The 24463-nt window shown below is 37.0% G+C and overlaps 1 protein-coding gene across 7 annotated transcripts in view; it reads right to left on the bottom strand.

Moving 5' to 3' along the window:
* Nucleotides 1-3352: 3352 nt before the first annotated feature.
* RRAGB (Ras related GTP binding B) overlaps nucleotides 3353-24463 on the bottom strand; it is a 42686-nt gene continuing 21575 nt past the window's right edge. For 3 of the 7 annotated variants that reach the window (XM_064574126.1, XM_064574123.1, XM_064574125.1), the window contains 5 exons: nucleotides 22545-22640; nucleotides 20241-20363; nucleotides 5813-5904; nucleotides 4663-4778; nucleotides 3353-3707 (listed from right to left, as the gene is read on the bottom strand). In XM_064574126.1, coding sequence (XP_064430196.1) covers nucleotides 3547-3707; nucleotides 4663-4778; nucleotides 5813-5904; nucleotides 20241-20363; nucleotides 22545-22640 — 588 coding nt within the window. In that variant the 3' untranslated portion in view covers nucleotides 3353-3546. The remainder of the gene's footprint in view (nucleotides 3708-4662; nucleotides 4779-5812; nucleotides 5905-20240; nucleotides 20364-22544; nucleotides 22641-24463) is intronic. The other 4 variants (XM_064574128.1, XM_045878754.3, XM_045878746.3 and 1 more) reach the window with 2 other exon arrangements.

The following is a 24463-nucleotide window of genomic DNA, read 5'->3' as shown; positions in this document are numbered from 1 at the left end:
ATTGTTTAAGTTCCTCTTTAATTTCCTGGTTGACCCAAACATTCTTTAGCACAATGGTCTTTAGCTTTCAAGTGTTTGAATTCCTTCCAAATTTTTTCTTGTGATTGAGTTCCAGTTTCAAAGCATTGTGGTCTGAAAACATGCAGGGAATAATCTCAATCTTTGGGTATTGGTTGAGACCTGATTTGTGACCCAGTATGTGGTCTATTCTGGAGAAAGTTCCATGTGCGCTCGAGAAGAATGAATATTCTATTGGTTTAGGGTGGAATGTTCTGTATATCTATGAAGTCCATCTGGTCCAGTGTGTCATTCAAAGCTCTTGTTTCTTTGTTGATCTGCTTAGATGATCTATTGCTGAGAGTGGAGTGTTGAGGTCTCCTACTATTAAAGTATTATTATCAATATGATTCTTTATTTTGATTAAAAGTGGGCTTATGTAGTTGGCTGCTCTCATGTTGGGGGCATAGATATTTACAATTGTTAGCTCTTCTTGTTGGATAGACCCTTAAGAATGATATAGTGTCCCTCTGTATCTCTTACTACAATCTTAGCTTAAAATCTAATTAGTCTGATACTAGAATTGATACCCCAGCTTTCTTTTGAGGTCTGTCGGCATGAAAAATGGTTCTCCATCCCCTCACTTTCAGTCTGGATGTAACTTTAGGTTCAAAATTAGTCTCTTGGTGACAGCATATGGATGGGTCCTGTCTTTTTATCCAATCTGCAACTCTGTGCTGTTTCATGGGAACATTTAGGCCATTCACGTTGAGAGTTACTATTGAAAGATATGATTTTAGTGCCATCATGTTGCCTGTGAAGTCCCTGTTTCTACCTATTGTCTCTGCACATTTCTGGTCTATATTACTCTTGGGGTCTTTCTTCTTTTATAGAAACCCCCCTTAATATTTCTTGCAGGGCCGGCTTGGTGGTCACATATTCTTTCAGGTTTTGCCGGTCCTGGAGGCTCCTTCTTTCTCCATCCATTCTGAATGACAGCCTTGCTGTATTAAGTATCCTTGGCTGCCTGTTATTCTCATTCCGTACCCTGAATGTCTTGCCAGCCCTTTCTGGCTTGCCAGGTCTCACGTTATTCTGATGTTTTTCCCTCTGTAGGTAAGAAATCTCTTCCCCCTAGCTGCTTTCAGGATTGCTTACTTGGTTCTACGATTTGCAGGTTTATTATTATACAGGGTGCTGGTCTGTTCTCATTGATCTTGGGATCTGTTCTCATTGATCTCTGCCCATTAGACACGAATGCTTTTTTCCTTTCCCATATTAGGGAAGTTATCAGCTACGATTTGCTCAAATATATCTTCTAGACCTCTCCCTCTCTCCACTCCCTCAGGGATCCCAATAATTCTGACATTGGAACGTTTCATGGCATCATTAATTTCTCTCAGTCTAGTATCTTGAGCTTTAAGCCTTTTTCCCCCAGGCCTCCTTGGTTTCCTTTGTTTCTATCATCTTATCTTCTAGCTCACTAATTCATTTTTCTGCCTTGTTTACCCTGGCTGTTAGGGTATCCAGTTTAGACTGTGCTTCATTCATAGCACTTTTAAATTCTGCCTGATTAGATCTCATTTCTGCCCTTAGAGATTCTGGATTGGCGCTAATATTTTTCTGAAGCCTAGATACTGACTTCATAATCTCTACTCTGAAGTCTGTCTGACATCTTGCTTATATCCATATCCATTAGGTCTGTGGCAGAGGCCACAGTCTCTGATTCTTTTCTTTGTTGGGGGTTCTTCCTCTTAGTCATTCTGTTGGGGGGTGGTTGAAGGAATGTACAGAGTCCAAAGTATTAACCACGACCCAAGTAAGATGCACTCGTTTTATAGAGAACCTAGGGTTGTTGTCCTCTTGTTCTTCCAGCCTGTCTTCTGGGGGAGGGGCCTGCCACACTGTTACTTATGCAATCCTGCTGAGCAGAATTGCCCTGCCCCTTGTCAGGGGCAGGGTGGGTGGTGGGCTCAGTGGAAACCAGTTTTTTGAGTTTTTGTTCTCTGGGGCTTTCTGTGTCTCTTCCGACCGCACCCAAACCTCTGACCCAGAGCAGAGAAATCATAGTCTGCTCTTCACTGAGCTCTTCAGGACACACAGTCTTTGTTGCTAAAAACCGCAGCCTCCCCAGTGGTGTACCCCACAGCAACTCTCCCAGAGATCAATCCTAGGGCTGGTGTATCTCTGCTCTTTGTGCTTCTAAAGCTGCGAGCTGCCCCTGGTTCGCACACATGCACCCACAGCTCCTGGATCCTGTCTGGGGCTGCACTAAAGTCTTTTCCCTGCTGCTACCGCTCTGCGGTCTGTGCCTGTTCCCCAGCGCTGGACGCTTTTGTGCTCTGGTATTATATCACCTTTCTGACACCAGCTTATGGCGGCTCCCTCCCCCTTCTGTTTATCTTCCAATATCTGCCCACAGAATCAAGGCTTTGCCCTTCGTACCTCATGACCACCAGAGATTTTCTGCTTGTAGAGATCCAGATATATATATTCTTACATCTCAGGCTGATTTTGTGGGTGTTCAGAATGGGTTGGTAGATATTCAGCTAAATTGGAGACTGGTTGAAATAGGGTTCCCTACTCCTCTGCCATCTTCCATGCTCTTCCTAAAACACATTTTGAAAAATATTTTAAAACTACTTGACTAGCATAATGAAGGCATGTCCCATTAGGTGTAATGGAATATATAAATTAACTATTCCTGGACTACAGAGAAAGACGACTTACATCTCATAAATCCTATCTCTTTTCCCTCAACTTTTTATTCATTCCTTCTCCAATTGCATCCTGCAAGAGACTTTTCAACACACCTCAGGCCTACATTAGTGCCACAGCTTCCCCAACTGCCACCAGTCAGCCTATACAGTCTAGGTTAATTTTCTTTCAAAATTCCTTTCACATTAATTCCCCTTTTCAAAAGCTTATAATGCTTTCCTATTTCTTATCACATTATATCTAAACTCTTCTACCTAACTTTAAGGCTATGATCTGGCTCCATCTTTCCTATCCAACTTTATTCTGTAATATTTCCCAACCAGCAGATCCCCTCCCCCTAGGATAACTGCGAAATTCATTTGCTCTTAGGGAAAAGTTGAAGAAACAAGGAAAAGAAAAACAGACACTGAAATCCCTAACAGCAAAAGTTTATTTATAGTTGAAGTTAAGTAATATTTTTAATGCATGCTGAGAAAACAGTAATATTCCAAACTTACAGGTTACTATCTGATAAGGAACACAAAATGATGTTGGGAAAGGCTTTGGCATACACAACTATTAGAACTAGGTTATCAGAACACACACTATTAGAATCTTATCAGAACACTTACATATCACATAATTTTATGCACATCAAGTCCATGAACAGCTCATCTTCTAACTTCTTACTGGCTATTTTAGTAAACAGCATTCAAGGTTAAACATTAAGACTAGAGAGTAGGAAGGAAATATAGAAGTGGTAAGCATCACATTTCAGAGCCTACATATATGAATACCTTAAGATTAATTAAGAAACAGTATTTCAAAATTTTTTGAAACACTTGGCAATGTTTAGCGCATGAGAAGACACTGCTTTGGTCCATCCACCCTTTCCAGCTTTTCAAAGTGTTTTCTGGCATTGCGGATGTTGATCAGAGTAGCTGCAGAAGCTGAGGGTAGGAGTGGAGGAAACAGCCAACAGAATAAGTACAGGCAGCCAAAGGAATGTATGACTAATAAAAACAAATAAACAAAAGAGAGCCAAATCTCTCAACATATGTCACAGAGAACATACAGGAATAGAAGTCCCAAGTTAACCGGGACTTAATTTTTCTGAATAAGTAGAAGATTTGTTTATATTCTAAATACTACATTTCCAAAATAAAATTTCAAAATCTTTTGGTTTGGTTTACTTTTAGAATAAAACCCATTATCTTATGTTGTATTTTAATATTAACCAAAGGTAGGAAAAGTAAGTGGATCAGAGATAATTTAAACTTCTGCGAACATCCTAAAAATACTCAACTAATGAATCATTGAACATTATATCAAAAACTAATTAGCCAAGGTGTACTATACCTTAGCTAATTAAACAAAAAAGAAAAGAAATACTGCTAGAACCTTTATTACAGTGGTTATGATAGATATGGCTATTATGGCATGGATATACCAAATACCTACTTCCCTTTATGCCCATAACACAAATATGGGAATATGGTACTTAGGAATATACATTAAAATGGCTTAACATTTAGTAGTTCAGAATTTAGATTGATTAGTCTTTTAAAAATGTTTACTATATGAAGCATAAATCATACGTTTGGATTCTCTTTTCTTCAAAATCCCTAGATTTAGTAACTTGATTTTTGAAATACCATGAAGAAAAAACAAAATACCCTAGAGTCTAAATTACTTTTAAGCTTCAAAATGTAAGTCTATGAAACAAAAAACTATTTACCACTAGTATGAAAATAGTTTTTTTCATTGTGGTCAATAATACATAACAAAAAAATTACCATTTTAACCATTTCAAAATATATAGGTCAGTGGCATTAAGTATATTCATACTGCTTTGCAGCCATCCCCACTACAAAATGTTTTTTTTTATTACCTAATAAAGTACTACCTCTAGGGCAATTAGTTTAAAGAATGTGCCTTGAAACCTATGTCAGCTAAGTTTAAACTTACGAATGGATGGATCAGACATCACGACCATCACGTAAGTGCTGGATGTAAAGATGTCAATGAAAGCAGCAAAGTTAGAGTTCCTGACTTCCATGCTCTGAAAAGAAGCAGCTAGTTTGCTATAGGAGAAATGAGAAAAAGAAGTAAAGAATATAAAATAATATCAATATAAAACATTCTTACCTTTTATACCATTATACCTTGATTCATCACTTCATTAAGACAGTTAATCACTAACCTCCCTTTGTTTTCCAAGGAAACTCTACTGCTGTATATTTTGGAAAGTGACTTAGAAACTGCATTAGGACTTGATATTGACTGTGAAATGGGCTTAGACCCAGATCCATGTTAAAATATCATGTTACAAAAGATTTCTCTAATATTTAAGAAGCTTAAGTTGAAATTTTCCTATCATTGTGATTAATAACTGTATTTTTTGAATGTTAGTTATATTGAAATTCAAGAAATGATCCCATTTCTTCAAAAACAAACCAGGTAATTACATTTGTATGTCATTTGCTATTTCTTCCTAAAAATGTAGGCATAAACATGCCAGTAAGTCTCAGAGAGTACAAAGGCATAAAAAGAGTAAACTTATACCTGTACTTATACCTATTCTATTGTCTGGGCATCAAAATTTTACCAGGATAAGAATTTTGTTGATTAAATCTTTACTAAATTATAATGTTCTACCATTCTTTCTTCCTACATTCACAATGTTATGATTCAAACTGTATTTTATCAAAGGTGAGACAACATGATTAGGCATTTCTAGAATCTATTCTGTATTATTCCTGAATCATTATATCGCTATTTTAATTACTATAGTTTTACAGTAAATCTTTTATTTGGTAGGGTAAATTCTTTCTTTTTCAAAACTCTCTTGGACATTGTTTATTTCTTCCTAAATAGTATCAAGTATCTCGAAAGGCTATTTTGCTTATTTTGCACATGCTTCTTTTGTATCAGTTGAATTTGCATTAAAGGACAATGACTTTCACCTCAGTCAATTGTAGGCTCCCTTAGAGGTTAGCTTTCTTTTTGATTAAATGAACTTTTATGAATACAGAAGTGCAGTCTACTATAGTTATTTGAACCTCTCAAAAATGACAATTTCTTTCTAGACATAAATAAATCACACAAGATCTCTTACCTGCAGCTCAGCTTAAACTGCTTAATAATGTTGCTGATTTTCTCAAATCTGTGGGCATCACGCTGCTTTTTACACTGATAGTGAGAAATCACCTATGAAAAAGAGCAATGCCTTTAAATATGCAAGGTAGTCATATCACCCTCTGCTACTTACTCCTCAAGGCAGACCTCTGTCAGTCTCTTGGTCACCCTATTTTCAGGGTAGACTTGGCACCTGGCTTATTGTCTCTTCTTTCCCATATCATGCCAATGTTCTGCATAATTTCAATATCCCTATGGATAACCCATATAGTAGTGTTTGGTTATAATTTTATTAGAGCATTAAAGTATTATCTATTTTGGTTCAGTGCTGTTCTTCCTCACTTACTTTAATCATTAAATGTTCATCTTATATCAATATTTCACAGTATGTTTTTGATTAAATAAGTACAAATTAAAAAGAAAAAATATAAAATTTTTAGCTGTTCTTCACAAGTACCTAATGTATTGATTTTTTAAAAGATTTTATTTATTTATTTGACAGAGAGAGAGCACAAATAGGCAGAGTGGCAGGCAGAGGGAGAGGGAGAAGAAGGCTCTCCGCTGAGCAGGGAGCTGGACGTGGGGCTCGATCCCAGGACACCAGGATCATGACCTGAGTCGAAGGCAGCTGCTTAACTGACTGAGCCACCCAGGCGCACCTAATGTATTGATTTTAATGAAGGCTATAACTAAGTGGCCTTTGATATTACATTTAAAAATCTTAAGTATGCAGTGAAGCATGCCCCTCCCTGTCCCCACCTCTTTCTTATCAGCGCCCTCTCCATGCTCCTAGCTGAGTGTCCCATGGGGTCCGAAGCATTTACTTTGAAACAGAGTATTCAAAGCAGGACCATAAAGCATAAAGCAGGATTTTTTCCATAGCCGCCTGCATAGGCAGCTAGTAATGATGGAATAAGACCATGGTTCTATTTTGTTGGTTTTCAGAAGCAACAAAATGATCGATTAAGAGGAATGGGCAGGAGCATTCATATTGCACTGCTACAGGTCTAATTCTGGACTGACACAAGACAGACAAGAGTGAAAACATTTGCCAAGAATGTTTTCATTAATTAAGAATGAATGTCAGAGGCTCACTCATATGTGGAACATAAGCAAGGGAGGGAAATCTGAAGGGTGAGAAATCAGAGAGGGAGATGAACCATGAGAGACTATGGACCCTGGGAAACAAACTGAGGGTTTCAGAGGGGAGGAGGGTGGAGGATGGGGTAACAGGGTGATGGGTATTAAGGAAGGCATGTGTTGTGATGAGCACTGGGTGTTATATGCAAATAATGAATCACTGAACACTACATCATAAGCTAATGACATATTATATAGTGGCTAACTGAATGTGTATATATCTATCTATCTATATCTATATCTAATCTATATCTATATCTATATCTATCTATCTATCATCTATCTATCTATCTATCTATATATATGAATGAATGTCAGAGGTTCAAAGACGATTAGATACCATTGTAGTTCTAACCACAAATGATGATGACTGATGATGTAGCAGCATTATAACCATGATCTGTGAGGTAGCTTCCAGGACCAAAGTCTTTGGGTTCCAAAGGGAACCTTTGGGTTCAGAGGTTACAAAGCTGCAATTTAAAGGAATTGATGGAAGGGCATCACCCCTCCTAGAGCCTGTGGCTTAATCTGACTCAACACTGGAAACCTTACCCAGCCTGGACATGGACAGGATTGACATGGAAAGTTCTTTCCCGATTCTGTGCATGGTGGTGCATGGCTGTTCTTATTCAGTGAAGTAATTTGCCTGGTTAATTCCTATAATGAACAAAACTCTGGCATGCTCACTAGTTACATGACTCCCAAGCTAGGAGCACCCACATACATAAAGCAGTTAATAACAAACATAAAGGAACTAAGCAATAATAATACAATAATAGTAGGGGATTTTACATCACACTTACATCAATGGACAGATGATCTAAACAGAAAATCGAGAAGGAAACAATGACTTTCAAAGACATAATGGAACAGATGGATTTAATAGATGTATTCAGAACATTCCATCCCAAAACTACAGAATACACATTCTTCTCAAGTACACACAAACAATCTCCAGAAGAGATCACATATTAGCTCACAAAACAAACCTCAATAAATTCAAGAATAACAAAATCACACCATGCATATTTTGTCACCACAATGCTATGAAATTAGAAGTCAACCAAAAGAAAAAAATGGGAAAGACCACAAATATATGGAGGATAAATAACATGCTACTAAACAATGAATGGGTCAACCAAGAAATCAAAGAAGAAATAAAAAGTACATGGAAACAAATGAAAATGAAAACAATGGTCCAAAACCTCTGGAATGCAGCAAAACCAGTTCTAAGAGGGAAGTTTATAGCATTACAAGACTACCTCAAGAAGCAAGAAAAATGTAAAATAAACAAGCTAACCCTACACCTAAAGGAGGTAGAAAAAGAACAACGAACAAAACCTAAGCCAGCAAAAGGAAGGAAATAATAAAAATTAGAGCAGAAAAAAATGATAAAGAAATTTAAAAAACAATAGAACAGATCAATGAAACCAGGACCTGGTTCTTTGAAAAAGTTAATAAAATTGACAAACCTCTAAGACAAACCTCTATGTATCAAGAAAAAAAAAAAGAGAAAGGACCAAAATAAATAAAATCATAAATGAGAGAGGAGAAATAACAACCAACCATACAATCATAAGAGAGTATTATGAAAAACTATATGCCAACAAATTGGACAACTTAGAAGAAATGGATAAATCCCTAGAAACATATAAACTACCAACACTGAAACAGGAAGAAATAGAAACCTTGAACAGACTGATAACCAGCAAAGAAATTGAATCAGAAATAAAAAATCTCCCAATAACAAAAGTCCAGGGCCAGATGGCTTCCCAGGTGAATTCCACTAAACACTTAAAGAAGAGTTAATGCCTATTCTCACAATATTCCAAAAAATAGAAAAGGAAGGAAAACTTCCATATTCATTCTAGGAGGCCAGTATTACCAACAGTGAAACCATATAAAGACACCAATAAAAAAGAACTACAGGACAATATCCCTGATGAACATAAATATAAAAATCAACAACAAATTACCAGCAAACAGAATTCAACAATGCATTAAAACAACCATTCACCGTGATCAAATGGGATTTATTCCTGGGTTACAAGAACAGTTCAATATTTGCAAATCAATCAACATGATACATCACATCAGTAAAAGAAGGGGTAAGAACTATATGATCATTTCAATAGATGCACACAAAGCATCTGACAAAGTACAACATCCATTCATTACCAAAATCCTCAACAAAGTACGTTTTTTAAAAAAAATTTATTTGTTATGTTAGTCACCATACATTACAAAAATAGTTTTTGATGTAGTGTTCCATGATTCATTGTTTGCGTATAACACCCAGTGCTCCAAGCAATACATGCCCTTCTTAATACCAATAACTGGGCTGACCCATTCCCCCACCCCGATCCCCTCGAAAACCCTCAGTTTGCTTCTCAGAGACCATAGTCTTTCATGGTTCGTCTCCCCCTCTGATTTCCCCCTCTTCATTTTTCCCTTCCTACTATCTTCTTCTTTTTCTTTTTTTTTTTTTTTTTAACATATAATGTATTATTTGTTTCGGAGGTACAGGTCTGTGAATCATCAGTCTTACACAATTCACAGCAGTCACCATAGCACATACACTACCCAATGTCCATCACCCAGCCACCCCATCCCTCTCACCCCCCCCCACTTCAGAAACCCTCAGTTTGTTTCCTGAGATTATGAGTCTCTTATGGTTTGTCTCCCTCTCTGGTTTCATCTTGATTCATTTTTTCCTCCCTTCCCCATTGCCCTCTGTCTTGTTTCTCAAATTCCTCATATCAGTGAGATCATATGATATTTGTCTTTCTCTGATTGACTTATTTCGCTTAGGATAATACCCTCTAGTTCCATTCACATCATTGCAAATGGCAAGATTTTGGGTTTTTTTGACGGCTGCATAATATGCCATTATCTATCTATTTATCTATCTATCTATCTATCTATATCTCACATCTTTATCCATTCATCTGTTGATGGACATCTTGGCTCTTTCCATAGTTTGGCTTTTGTGGACATTGCTGCTATAAACATTGGGGTGCACATACCCCCTTGATCACTACATTTGTATCTTTGGGGTAAATACCCAGTAGTGCAACTGCTGGGTCATAGCATAGTTCTATTCATAACATCTTGAGGAAACTCCACACTGTTTTCCAGAGTGGCTGTACCAGCTTCCATTCCCACCAACACTGTAGGAGGGTTCCCCCTTTCTCCACATCCTCACCAACATCTATCATTTCCTGACTTGTTCATTTTAGCCATTCTGACTGGTGTGAGGTGGTATCTCATTGAGCTTTTGATTTGGATTTCCCTGATGCTGAGTGATGTTGAGCACTTTTTCGTGTGTCTGTTGGCCAATTGGATGTCTTCTTTGCAAAATGTCTGTTCATGTCTTCTGCCCATTTCTTGATTGGATTATTTGTTCTTTAGGTGTTGAGTTTGAGAAGTTCTTTATAGATTTTAGATACTAGCCCTTTATCTGGTATGTCATTTGCAAATATCTTCCCCCATTCTGTCAGCTGTCTTTTGGTTTTGTTGACTATTTCCTGTGTTGTGCAAAAGCTTTTTAACTTGATGAAGTCCCAATAGTTCAATTTTGCCCTTGCTTCCCTTGCCTTTGGCGATGTTTCTAGGAAGAAGTTGCTGCAGCTGAGGTCGAAGAGGTTGCTGCCTATGTTCTCTTCTAGGATTTTCATGGATTCCTGTCTCACATTTAAGTCATCCACTTTGAGTCTATTTTTGTGTGTGGTGTAAGGAAATGATCCAATTTCATTGTTCTGCATGTGGCTGTCCAATTTTCCCAACACCATCTGTTGAAGAGACTATATTTTTTCATTGGATATTCTTTCCTGCTTTGTCGAAGATTAGTTGATCATAGAGTTGAGGGTCCATATCTGGGCTCTCTATTCTGTTCCACTGATCTATGTGTCTGTTTTTGTGCCAGTACCATACCGTCTTCATGATGACAGCTTTGTAATAGAGCTGGAAGTCCAGAATTGTGATGCTACCCGCTTTGCTTTTCTTTTTCAACACTCCTCTGGCTATTTGGGGTCTTTTCTGGTTCCATACAAATTTTACGATTATTTGTTCCATTTCTTTGAAAAAAGTGGATGGTATTTTGATAGGGATTGCATTAAATGTGTAGATTTCTCTAGGTAGCATGGACATTTTCACAATATTTGTTCTTCCAATCCATGAGCATGGAACAAGTTTTTCCATTTCTTTGTGTCTTCCTCAATTTCTTTCATGAGTATTCTATAATTTTCTGAGTACAGATCCTTTGCCTCTTTGGTTAGGTTTATTCCTAGGTATCTTATGGTTTTGGGTGCAATTGTAAATGGGATTGAATCCTGAATTTCTCTTTCTTCTATCTTGTTGTTGGTGTATAGAAATGCCACTGATTTCTGTGGATTTTATATCCTGCCACTTTACTGAATTCTTGTATGAGTTCTAGCAGTTTTGGGGTGGAGTCTAGGGTTTTCCACATAAAGTATCATATCATCTGCACAGAGTGAGAGTTTGACTTCTTCTTTGCCGATTCGAATGTCTTTTATTTCTTTTTGTTGTCTGATTGCTGTGGCTAGGACTTCTAATACTATGTTGAAGAGCAGTGGTGATAGTGGACATCCCTGCCATGTCCCTGACTTTAGGTGAAAAGCTCTGTTTTTCCCCATTGAGAATATTTGCTGTGGGTTTATCATAGATGGCTTCTATGATATTGAGGTACGTAGTCTCTATCCCCATACTCTGAAGAGTTTAATCAAGGAAGGATGCTGTACTTTGTCAAATTCTTTTTTTTAACTATTGTGAGGATCATACGGTTTTGTTCTTTCTTTTACTAATGTACTGTATCACATTGATTGATTTCTGATGTTGAACCAACCTTGCAGACCAGGAATAAATCCCACTTGTTTGTGGTGAATAATCCTTTTAATGTACTGTTGGATCCTACTGGCTAGTATTTTGGTGAGAATTTTTGCATCCACGTTCATCAGGTATATTGGTTTGTAATTCCCTTTGTTCATGGGGTCTTTCTCTGGTTTGGGGATCAAGGTAATGCTGGCCTCATGAGTTTGGAAGTTTTCCTTCCATTTCTCTTTTTGGAACAGTTTCAGAAGAGTAGGTATTAATTCTTCTTTAAGTGCTCTGTAGAATTCCCCTGGGAAGCCATCTGGCCCTGGGCTCTTGTTTGTTGGGAGATTTTTGATGACTGCTTCAATTTCCTTACTGGTTATGGGTCTGTTCAGGTTTTCTATTTCTTCCTGATTCAGTTTTGGTAGTTTATACTTCTCTAGGAATATATCCATTTCTTCCAGATATCTAATTTGCTGGCATATAATTGCTCATAATATGTTCTTATACTTGTTTGTGATCTCTCCTCTTTCATTCATGATTTTATTTATTTGGGTCCTTTCTATTTTCTTTGTGTTAAGTCTGGCCAGGGGTTTATCAATCTTACTAATTCTTTCAAAGAGCAAGTACCTAGTTTTGTTGATCTGTTCTAGTGTTCTTTTGGTTTCTATTTCCTTGATTTCTGCTCTGATCTTTATTATTTCTCTTCTCCTGTTGGGCTTAAGCTTCATTTGCTCTTCTCCAGCTTCTTTAGGTGTAGGGTTAGGTTGTGTATTTGAGACCTCTCTTGTTTCTTGAGAAAGGCTTGTATTGCTATATACTTTCCTCTTAGGACTGCCTTTGCTGCATCCCAAAGATTTTGAACAGTTGTGTTTTTATTTTCATTTCTTTCCATGAATTTTTTAAATTCTTCTTTAATTTCCTGGTGGACCCATTCATTCTTTACTTGGATGCTCTTTAGCCTCCATGTATTTGAGTTCTTTCCGACTTTGCTCTTGTAATTGAGTTCTAGTTTCAAAGCACCGTGGTCTGAAAATATGCAGGGAATGATTCCAATCTTTCGGTACTGGGTGAGACCTGATTTGTGAGCTAGGATGTGATCTATTCTGGAGAATGTTCCATAGGCACTAGAGAAGAATATGTATTCTGTTGCTTTCGTATGGAATGTTCTGGATATATCTGTGAAGTCCATTTGGTCCAGGGTGTCATTTAAAGCCTTTATTTCCTTGTTGATCTTTTGCTTAGATGATCTATCCATTTCAGTGAGAGGTGTGTTAAAGTCCCCTACTATTACTGTATTGTTGTCAATGTGTTTCTGTGACTTTTGTTATTCATTGGCTTATATAATTGGCTACTCTCATGTTAGGAGCATAGATATTTATAATTGTTAGATCTTCTTTTTGGACAGACCCTTTAAGCAGGATATAGTGTCCTCCCTTATCTATTATACTCTTTGTTTTAAAGTCTAATTTGTCTGATATAAGGATTGCCACCCTAGCTTTCTTTTGATATCCCTTAGCATGGTAAATGGTTTTCCAACCCCTCACTTTAAATCTGGAGGTGTCCTTGGGTCTAAAATGAGTCTCTTGCAGGCAGCATATCAATGGTTCTAGTTTTTTTCTATCCAATCCGATACCGTGTGTCTTTTGATTGGGGCATTTGGCCCATTTACACTCAGGGTAACTGTTGAAAGATATGAATTTAGTGCCACTGTATTGATTGTAAGGTGACTGTTACTGTATATTGTCTCTATTCGTTTCTGGTCGATGTTACTTTTAGGCTGTTTGCTTAGAGGATCCTTTTAATATTTCTTGTAGAGCTGACTTTGTGTTTGCAAATTCTTTTTTGTTTGTCCTGGAAGCTTTTTATCTCTTCTTCTATTTTCGGTGACAGCCTAGCTGGATATAGTATTCTTGGCTGCATATTTTTCTCATTTAGTGCTCTGAAGATATCATGCCAGTCCTTTCTGGCCTGTCAGGTCTCTGTGGATAGGTCTACTGGCAATCTAATGTTTCTACCGTATTATGTTACAGATCTCTTGTCCCAAGCTGCTTTCAGGATTTTCTCTGTGTCTCTGAGACTTGTAAGTTTTACTATTAGATGTCAGGGTGTTGACCTATTTTTATTGATTTTGAGTGGGGTTCTCTGTGCCTCCTGGATTTTGATGCGTATCTCCTTCCCTAAAATAGGCAAGTTCTCTGCTATTATTTGCTCCAATATACCTTCTGCCCCCCTCTCTTTCTTCTTATTCTGGCATCCCACTTATTCCAATACTATTTCATCTTATGGTATCACTTATTTCTCAAATTCTTCCCGCATGATCCAGTAGTTGCTTATCTTTTTCTCTGCTTCTTTATTGCCCATTATTTGGTCTTTTATATCACTAATTCTCTCTTCTGCCTCATTTATCCTAGTAGTTAGAGCCTCCATTTTTGATTGCACCTCATTAATAGCCTTTTTGATTTCAACTTGGTTAACTTTTAGTTCTTTCATTTCTCTAGAAAGGGATTCTCTAGTATCTTCCATTCTTTTTTCAAACCCAGCTAATATCTTTATAATCGTCATTCTGAACTCTAGTTCTGATATCTTACTAATACCATATTGATTAGGTCCTTGGCAGTCAGTGCTGCTACTTGTTCGTTTTTTTTTTTTTTTCTTGTTCGTTTTTTTGAGGTGAGTTTTTCCGTCTTGTCATTTTGTCCAGAGAAGAACAGATGAATGAGAGAACAAAATGTTAACAGGGTAACAATGACCCCAGAAAAATATACACTAAACAAACCAGAAGAGACCCAAAACCGGGGGAAAAGAAAGGATAAGAAAACAAACAAAAGAATATGATCAGATTGTGAATAGATCAGAGCCACACACTAGATTTTGGGCTTATTTTGGTTAGAGGAAACTGCCTCTCAAAATTTTAAAGAAAGGAAAACATATATATACAAAAATAAGGGTAAATACAATGAAAGGATGGAATATGATTGTAAAGATGAAAATTATAAGATTTTCTAAAAGGAATTGATAAGTTGGTTGAAGAAAAGAAAAACTAAAGAAAAAAACAAAAAAAAAAAAAAGAGGAGGGAATGTGATCAGGCAGGAGACTAGAACAAGCAATACACTAGAGATTTAGGGTATATTTTGGTCTGTTAGAAGAAACTGTATCCCAAAATTTTAAAGAGAGAAAAACATATATATACAAAAAATGTTAACTACAATGAAGGGATAGAATATGACTCTAAAATGAAAATTAAAAAAGATTTTAAAAGAGGATAATAGTAAGATGTTTGAAAAAGGGAAAAAAAAATTAAAAAAAATAGAAAAAGAAAAAATTAAAGAAAAGTAAAAAAATGAACTTTGAAAGACTAAAGAATCATGGGGGAAAAAGCCATGAATTCTATGTGCTGTATTCTGCTAGTGCTGGAGTTCTGCAGTTCTCATTGATCAGTAAACTTGGTCTTGGCTGGCTCTTCTTGCTGATCTTCTGGGGGAGGGGCCTGTTGGAGTGATTCTCAAATGTCTTTGCCCGAGGCGGAATTGCACCACCTTTGTCAAGGGCCAGGCTAGGTATTCCGCTCAGGTTTGTTGTCTGTAGCTTTTGTTACCTGCAAGCTTTCTGTACAGCTTTGGGGGATGAGAATGAAAATGGTGGCCTCCCAATCTCCACAAGGAGGAGCCAAGAACTTAGGGCCCCACTCCTCAGTGAGCCCCCAGAAAAAAGCAGTCAAACAGTCCTGTCTCCCCAGTCTCCAGATGCACTCCATGCTCACCCGTCCTGTGACTGAGTATTTCTATCTCTGGAACACGACCCCATTTGGAGTCTCCAAACCCAGCAGATTCCTGTGTTGCATTTCCATGCCACTCCTCCCAAGGGAGGAAGGGGAGTCTCCTTGGATCTGTCGCTTGTTGGGTCCCTGCTCGAAGAGTAGTGGCCCGCCTGTGCTGTGAATCATGGTTTATGGCAACCCTGAGCTGAGAGCCCACTCTTCAGCTCCATCTTTGCAGCCGGCTTCCCTGCTCCAATACCTGGGAGCTCTGCTGCACTCAGACACCCCTGGTCTTTTGTGACCCCAAGGGTCCTGAGACCACACTGTCCCAGCAAGGGTTCCACCCCCCGCTTAGCCACTGGAGCGACATCCCTCAGCAGAGCAGACTTCTAAAAGTTCTGATTTTGTGCTCCACTTCTCTATCACTTGCTGTCAGCCCACTGAGGGAGGCTCCCTCCCCCCGCGGTCTATCTTCCCAAATATCACCTCAGATTCACTTCTCCACATATCCTACCTTCCATAAAGTGGTCGCTTTTCTGTTCATAGAGTTGCTGCTATTCTTTTCTTCGATCTTCTGTTGAGTTTGTAGGTGTTCAGAATAGTTTGAGACCTATCTAGCTGAATTCCTGGGACCAGATGAAATTTAGGTTTCCTACTCCTCCGCCATCTTGCTCCTTCCCCTCAACAAAGTAGGTTTACAGAAAACATACCTCAACATAATAAAGGCCATATCATCCTTAATGTGGAAAAACAGAGCTTTCCCGCGAAGTCAGGAATAAGAAAAGGATGTCCACTCACACTTTTATTCAAGATAGCACTGGAAGTCCTAGCCACAGCAATCAGACAGCAAAAAGAAAAAAAAAAAGCATCCATATTGGTAAAGACGACGTAAAACATTGGTGATTGGCAGAGGACAGGATACTATATACAGATAACCCGAGAGACTGCACCAAAAAACTGCTAGAACTGATAAATTCATTAAAGTCACAGGATTCAAAATCAAATTCTCTTCCACATCTATATACCAATAATGAAGCAGCAAAAAGAGAAATTACAAAAGCCCCACGTGGGCATTTACAATTGCAACAAAAATATGAAGAGGGCGCCTGGGTGGCTCAGATGGTTAAGCGTCTACCTTCAGCTCAGGTCATGATCCCAGGGACCTGGGATTAAGCCCCACATTGGGCTCCTGGCTCAGCGGGGAGCCTGATTCTCCCTCTCCCTCTGCCTCTCTCCCTGCTCATGCTCTATCCCTGTGTCCCAAATGAATAAATAAAATCTTAAAAAAAAACAAAAAAAAATATGAAGATACCTAGGAATAAACCTACCAAAGAGGTGAAAGACCTGTATCATAAAAACAATGAAACACTGATAAAATAAATTGAAGAGGACACAAAGAAATGGAAAAACACTGCATGCTCACAGACTGGAAAAGCAAATATTGTTAAAATGTCCATACTACCCAAAGCAATCTACACATTTAATGAAATCCCTATCAACATACGAACAGAATTTTTCATGGAACTAGAAGAAACAATTTTAATATTTGCATGGAACCATAAAAGACCCTGAGTAGACAAAGTAATCTTGAAAAAGAAAAGCAATGCTGGAGGCATCACAATTCTGGACTTCAAGTTACACTATAATGCTATAGTGATCAAAATAGTATGGTAATGGCACAAAAACAGACACAAAGAGCAATAGAACAGAATAGAAAATCCAGGAATAAATCCACAATTATATGGTCAATTAATCTTTGACAAAGGAGGAAAAAACATATAATGGGAAAAAGACAGTCTCTTCAACAGATGGTGTTGGGAAAACTGGACAGCAACATGCAGAAGAATGAAACTGAACTTTTGTACACCATACACAAAATGATGAAAGACCTAAATGTGAGACCTGTAACCATAAAAATTATAGAAGAGAACACAAGCAGTAACTTCCTTGACATCGGTCACAATCCTGTTGCTAGATAGATCTCCTGAAGCAAGGGAAACAAAAGCAAAAATAAACTACTGGGAGTACATAAAAATTAAAAGCTTCTGCACAGCAAAGGAAACAATCAACAAAACTAAAAGGCAACCTATGGAATGGGAGAAGATATTCACAAATGACATAATCTGATAAAGGATTAATAGCCCCAAAATATAAAGACTTATATAATTCAACACCCAAAAAATGAATAATCCAGTTAAAAAATGGGCAGACGACATGAACAAACATTTCTCCAAAGACATACAGATGGGCAACAGACACATGAAAAGATGCTCAACATCATTCATCATCAGTAAAATACAAATCAAAACTACAATGAGATATCACCTCACACCTGTTAGATGCCTAAAATGAACAACACAAGAAACAACAGGTGTTGGTGAGGATGTGGAGAAAAAGAACTTCCCTGCACTGTTGGTGGGAATGCAAACTGGTGCAGCCACTCTGGAAAACAGTATTGAGGTTCCTCAAAAAGTTAAAAATAGAACTACCTTATGATCTAGGAATCGCACTACTGGGTATTTATCCAAATAATACAAGAACACACCCACCCCTAAATTTATAGCAGCATTATTTACAATAGCTAAGATACAGAAGCAGCCCAAGTGGTTCATTAACTGATGAATGGATAATAAGATCACACACACACACACACACACACACAGAATATTACTCAGCCAGAAAAAAGAATAAAATCTTGACATTTGTAATGGATGGAGTTGGAGAGTACTATATTGAGCAAAATAAGTCAATCAGAGAAAGACAAATACCATATGATTTTACTCATATGTGGAATTTAAGAAACAAAACACACAAAGGGAAAAAATAAGAGTGACAAATCAAGACTTTTAATTATAGAGAACAAATTGATGGTTACTAAAGGGCAGATGGGTGGGGGGATGGATTCAACAGATGATGGCAATTAAGGAGTGCAGTTGTGGTGATGAGCACAGTGTGATGTATGGAATTGTTGAATCACTATACTGTATACCTGAAACTAATATAACATGTATGTTAACTGGAATTAAACATTTAAAAAATTATAAATAAAATAAGCATAAAAAACAATAAAAATCTTAACTAAAGGATTCCCATCTCTGAGGATTTACTATTTATAAATGAACTTATTCATAATGGACACCCATATTAGCTAAAAATATTTCCCCTAATATTTTCAGATTTTAATAAAACCATGTATTTCCTACAGGCTGAATATTCAGATATAAAGTTTCTAGTAGGAAGCAAAAGTTGAGTTGCTCACCAGAAGAAAATTCACAGGACAATTTACTGAAACCATGTGAAACTTTCAAAAGGTAATTCCTAGACCAATGGTGGAACAGGTTCCCCTTGCTTGACTTCAACCCCCTCAGTGAAAATGGTCCATCACAACTAATCTTGGTCTTCAAGAGAAACCAGAGCCACCTGTTACTGTTAGTGAGGAATAGGGAGCTTATATTAGGTTAACCTCTATGATCATCTGTGGTGGATAAGGCAGGATAATACGGCTGAAAGCAGGATTCTGCCATGTCGTGCACACCAAGATGATCAGAATGGGTCACTTGTTTGTTGCTTTTTACATTATCAGCAAAAGAGGACGCAGGATAGTATAACTGTAAGGAAGTGACCCCTCCAGTGGGCTGAGGCAGAAAGACACTTTAGTTAGGACTCCTTGCCACAGCTGTACCACTTAGAAGGAAGTCGACTCACAAACATGGCTACAGTTACAAATGTTTCCACAAAGGAAGGAGTAAAAATAACAGTCTGCATTCTCTGCCCTCTGTTTTAACAGCAAAAGGAACCAACATTTAATAGTTTGCCAACTACATGTTAAGCTTTGCATTAGGGCTTAACATTACATTGTCTCATTTTAACCCACACAATAAACTTATGATACAGATATATTATCTCCATTTTATAGAAGGGGAATCAAGCTCAGAGAGATTTAGAAATGTGTTTTAAAATCACAAGGCAATCAATCAATCAATCAAATCACCAGGCATTGGTAAAGCTCAGAAATAAATTATTTACTGTGAATTGCTCTTAGAGTTATATTTATTAAACTGATCAGCAATTACTTATGCAGTGCTTTGTGACATCTCAAATTAGTTTGTTATTGTTCTTTAAAATTTTACTTATAAATATATTATTGCATCCCCCTCAGGGCCATATACACAGTAGGCTCTATAGTTAAGCTGAATTTATGTAAGAAAAATAAAAATACCAAGGTGCCTCTTTCCCCTTCCACCTCTCTGTCTGAATTCTTAGTTATGTCACTGAGATGACCATTACAAGTCTCTCATGTTAAAAGTCTTCAAATCAGTCTTTTGGAGAAAGGAGTGGGATGAGAATTTTCTCAAAAGGAAAATACCCCTCATTTCACAATAAAAATCAATAGGAAATTAGGAATCCTTTAACACAAATGAATTATTAGCAGAAATAATCTAAACTCTATAAGGCATACTTGTAAAAATATGTTTTACTAACTACTAAAGAGTTACACACCAAAGAACTTCTTTCATGTCACTTGCTAACACTACTACTTTGTAAATAAGGTTATACATGCTGATGTAATGAGAAGAGGGAAAAAGGTTCTTCCTGAAAGTAGCAACATGTTCTCTGTTGCTGGACAGAAGAAGGTTAAGTGTAAAGTACATCTGCAGAGCAGAAATTTCTCACCAGAAAAGTAGCTCTTTCAAACAAAAGCACTTCATCAGCCTCGATAATTTCAGCAAAATTCCTTAGGTTCATTTCCAGCTGCTGAACATTGGGAATCAACTGATAAACAATGCTGGACCAAGCCTAACAGAACAGAAGTACAGTGTAATATTACTAACAGGTAGCCAGTCCCAGACCTTTGCAAATGAGTAAGTACACTACAACATATCGACAGCAAAATATGGTAATAGTTGAGTCCCAAACAAATACTGGTAACAAATATGATATAACACAAATAAAATGAGAAAATGAAGCTAATATTTGATTTTTATCTTCCAGTTGGAATTTTTTTAAGTTTCAAACACTTATAAAATGCTGGAGAAACTTCTTTCCATTGATAATTAAAAAAATAATAATAATTTAATTCCACATCTGCCTTAGAAATAATTGAAAACTCTGATTTACTGGGCTAAATGAAAAGTTTCTAATCCAGCCATTCAACAAATATTTAAGTCCCATAATGCAGACTGCTCTAAAGATCAGAACTTAATAATGCTGTATTTAACATAAATCTAAGAATCAATTTTGTAAAAATATTAGAGTCACATGGAAAAATGGCCCCTCCCCTCAATGGGATAACATACAAAAGAAATTACAAGAGAAATTAGTGGCATTATCATTCCAAAAGGCTTATTGTCAGCTATATAAATTATTGATCCAATTGAATTAAAAATGGTCCATTGGTGTGTTTCCCTACATAGACTTCATCCAGAGAAGTATGACTTATGTAAGGAGTTGGAATTAACCATACCCTCCCTCTAGTCTCTTAAGGCTCTTTTATTTGCATTTCCATTGTAATAATTTCTTCCAATTTGTCTAGTAGGCTGTACAATGTTCTTCTCTCCCCTACTAGAGGGCAGGAACCTGGTCTTAGTCATTTGTGTGTCCAAAAACATCAAGCAGATATGCAATGAGTGCTTGCAGAATAAAACAATATAAAAATTTAAGTCAGCTCTATGCAACATTGATGTAAGAGATAGTAGTGCTATGTCTCTGTTCCAATTAGTTTTATTACTTAAGCATGGGGGTTCAGGTTCCAAGTTCCCAGGTCGGTGTTAATGTCACTGCTGAATTTACCTTGGAGAAGGCACCAAAGCTAACCACAGCAGAGACATTGTCACTCACAGCAGTGTTGTGATTAGCCAATTGTCTTTGGTCGTGTTATGTATTGCCATCCTTCACACCGCAGTTGGTTCTTATCAGTGCGTCATGTCCATCCTTATTCACGGTTACCTGTTCTATGGGAATAAGGCTTTGAGAGAAATTCGGCCCAAATTAATCTAGAGCAGTATTTCCTAGACAGGTATCTCAAAATGATCTGTTATTAGAGTGAGGCTGGGTCAACATAATATTGGGAAAAAATGAATTAGTTTAAAAAATAAATCAATGGCTATTTTTAATGTCCATTGGTTTTTCTCCTTGGCAAATCAGGTTTCTGTGCTTCTCTGGTTGTAGATACTTGTCAGATGCAGTTGATACTGAGGCTGTTGCTACCAATGACAGAGAAGGATGCTTTCCCACCCAGAGTCAGACTTGTCAATGTATACTAGCAGCAGTCTGAAGGAAAGGTCTGACCACGAAAAGACCCCAAAGAAGCCAGTCTTTCAAATCACTAGATCTCGTAGGAGAAAGAGAGGAAGCAGGATAAGGAGCCTATGTGCTAATAAGGTAATTTCAGCTTAGTTCATAACACAGCTACTGTTGTAACCTCTACAACTACTGCAAGCAGTATGGTATTCATTCCAGCAATGGAAACAATCCTGGTTGAAAGAATGCTAGTCCCCAGTTTGGCATGAAAGTTGAAGCTACCATATTCTAGGCATAAAGTATCTCATTATAAGACTCCCTTCTCCAATCTCTTCCCAAAATGTTGTTATTCTAATGTCATCCAAACCGGGGCAGACTAGTTTATATCCTGAAGAGGTACCTGAATATTAGATACAGCTCCAATCAGCATTGAGACCACAACAGGTCACAATGGATGATGGTCAGTAAAACCTCTGCTGTCACAAACATCAGTATCAAATTAATCATCATAAAACTGGCTAATTCAGTGTGACTTGGTAGGTATCTCAACACAATTTAAGATCAAAACCAAAATCTCTTAAGGTTAAGTTTGATATTTTTCAAACAATTTATTGTAGATTATTTCTTTTTTTAATTCAACACATCTAAATGGGTATGACAGTTTAAAATCTTTTGACAATACCCTTTTAGCTTTTTCTCATGTTCTTAAAATAAGGGAGCTCAGGGAAACATACACACCTTATAAAGAGTTTCATCCCAGATAGATGTTCGGAAACAAGAACATTCCAATGGGCGAGACAAACGCCTCAGATCTTCTTCTCGCTCTTTAAAAATCTAAATTAAAAAGTCCACACATAGATCAGCATATAACAGTCTTCTCTTTCATTGCAAAATCTGAGATGTAATTATTTCAGTGTATTTTAAACAGGAAAATCTCCTCTTTCCTCAGAGGAATTTTTCAGTGTGTGTATTACTTCATGAACTAGGATGGCAGAAATTATTTCAGGTCAGGTCTAAAAGTACAACAGCTACTAGAATTCTTCAGGCCTCTGCTGCTTGTGCCGAGTACTCAATGAGAGCACTGTGTTGGGGAAAAAAAATTACCATACAGAGGAATGTTAATAAAATATATCTAACATTCCAAATCACCTAATCTGTGTCATTTTTAGATAGTGATATTGTAAATTAAAATACTTTAATATTTGTAGATATCTTTTGCACAAATATATGCATACACTCATATATATTATTTCTGAATGGACGATATTTATTTGGCTATATAGATATAACCCCCCCCCACACACACAAATATCTATCTATCTTGTACATATCTATGTACATATACCCACATACACATTAAAGAATATCTATCTAATATATACAAATATATCTACAGATATTTTCCATGACTAGGTGGATTTGTAGTGAGCCTGTGTACACACTGTGATAGTTAACTGTATGTACCAACATGGCTAGGCCACAGTACCCTGACACCAGTTTAGATCTTACTGTGAAGTGTTTTTAAATGAGATTAATATTTATGTCAGCAGACTAAAGCACATTCCCCTCCATAATGTGGGTTGGCTTTATGCAATTAGTTGAAGGTCTGAAGAGAAAAAGTCTGCTATCCCATAGGAAGGGGGAATTCTGCCTCCAGCCTGACTTCTAACTTGTGATACAACAATTACTCTTTCCTGGGTCTCCAGCCTACCAGCCTGCCCTGCAGATTTGGACTTGCCAGTCTCAATAACTGTATAAGTCAACTCTTTAAAAATCAATCAATCAACCAATCAATCAGTCAATCCCTCTCTTTCCACCCCCACACACACTTATTGGTTCTGTTTATCTGGAGAACCCACACATATAGAGGGAAATATCTATCTTGAAATTGATATTTAGGGAAGCACTTTGCACTTTGACTTCAAGACTTGAAAGTTTTAATCTTTAATGAAATGGAGTATACTTCTATTAATTAAGCTTAGAATCCCCACAAAGAACATTAATATATTTTGAGGATATATTATATAATATATATAATTATATAATATATATATTACATAAGCATGTAAGAAACAATAAGTTGATTAATAAATAATGAAAAGTAATTTAAAAAATCCATAAGGACCTCGTTTGTTGGAATGCTGTTTTTTTATTGCAAATTGGGCCAGGGAATGAAATGATTTTTAAAGGAAACAGAACAGAAAAGAAAACAACAGCAAGAATAACAATAACACAGCCCTCACAATCTCAAGACTCAACCTACATACAGGGTTTTCTGCTGAATTAAATGGAATAAATACTTAATGAGAAAAAGAGAGGGAGAAGGAAAAAAGACTAGATACTCAAAAGTAGTTTTCAGAGTCAAATACAGAATCCTGTCAAGTCATTTGTGAAAGCCTGTAAGCTTACTTAGAAACACCAAAACATGCCCAAACACTGAAAACACTAGAGGCAATCTTGTAACTAGTTATAGAAAAAAAGTATTTCTGACCACAGTTGTTACCAAAAAAATCCTTTAAATAAAGGGTATCCTTAGACTCCTAGGCTCCAACCCAAAAAGGAACTGAATTCTTCTACATCACCAAAATATTCTAAAACTGCTTTTCTTACCATTATCCTTAGAGGATCTCTTTCAGCTTAGACTTTAAAATCAAATC

Source organism: Mirounga angustirostris, unplaced genomic scaffold, assembly GCF_029215605.1.
Source record: "Mirounga angustirostris isolate CCGP_5_RB_7025 unplaced genomic scaffold, mMirAng1.0.hap1 SCAF_11, whole genome shotgun sequence".
Lineage (NCBI taxonomy): Eukaryota > Metazoa > Chordata > Mammalia > Carnivora > Phocidae > Mirounga > Mirounga angustirostris.
This window is presented reverse-complemented; position numbering and strand designations above follow the sequence as displayed.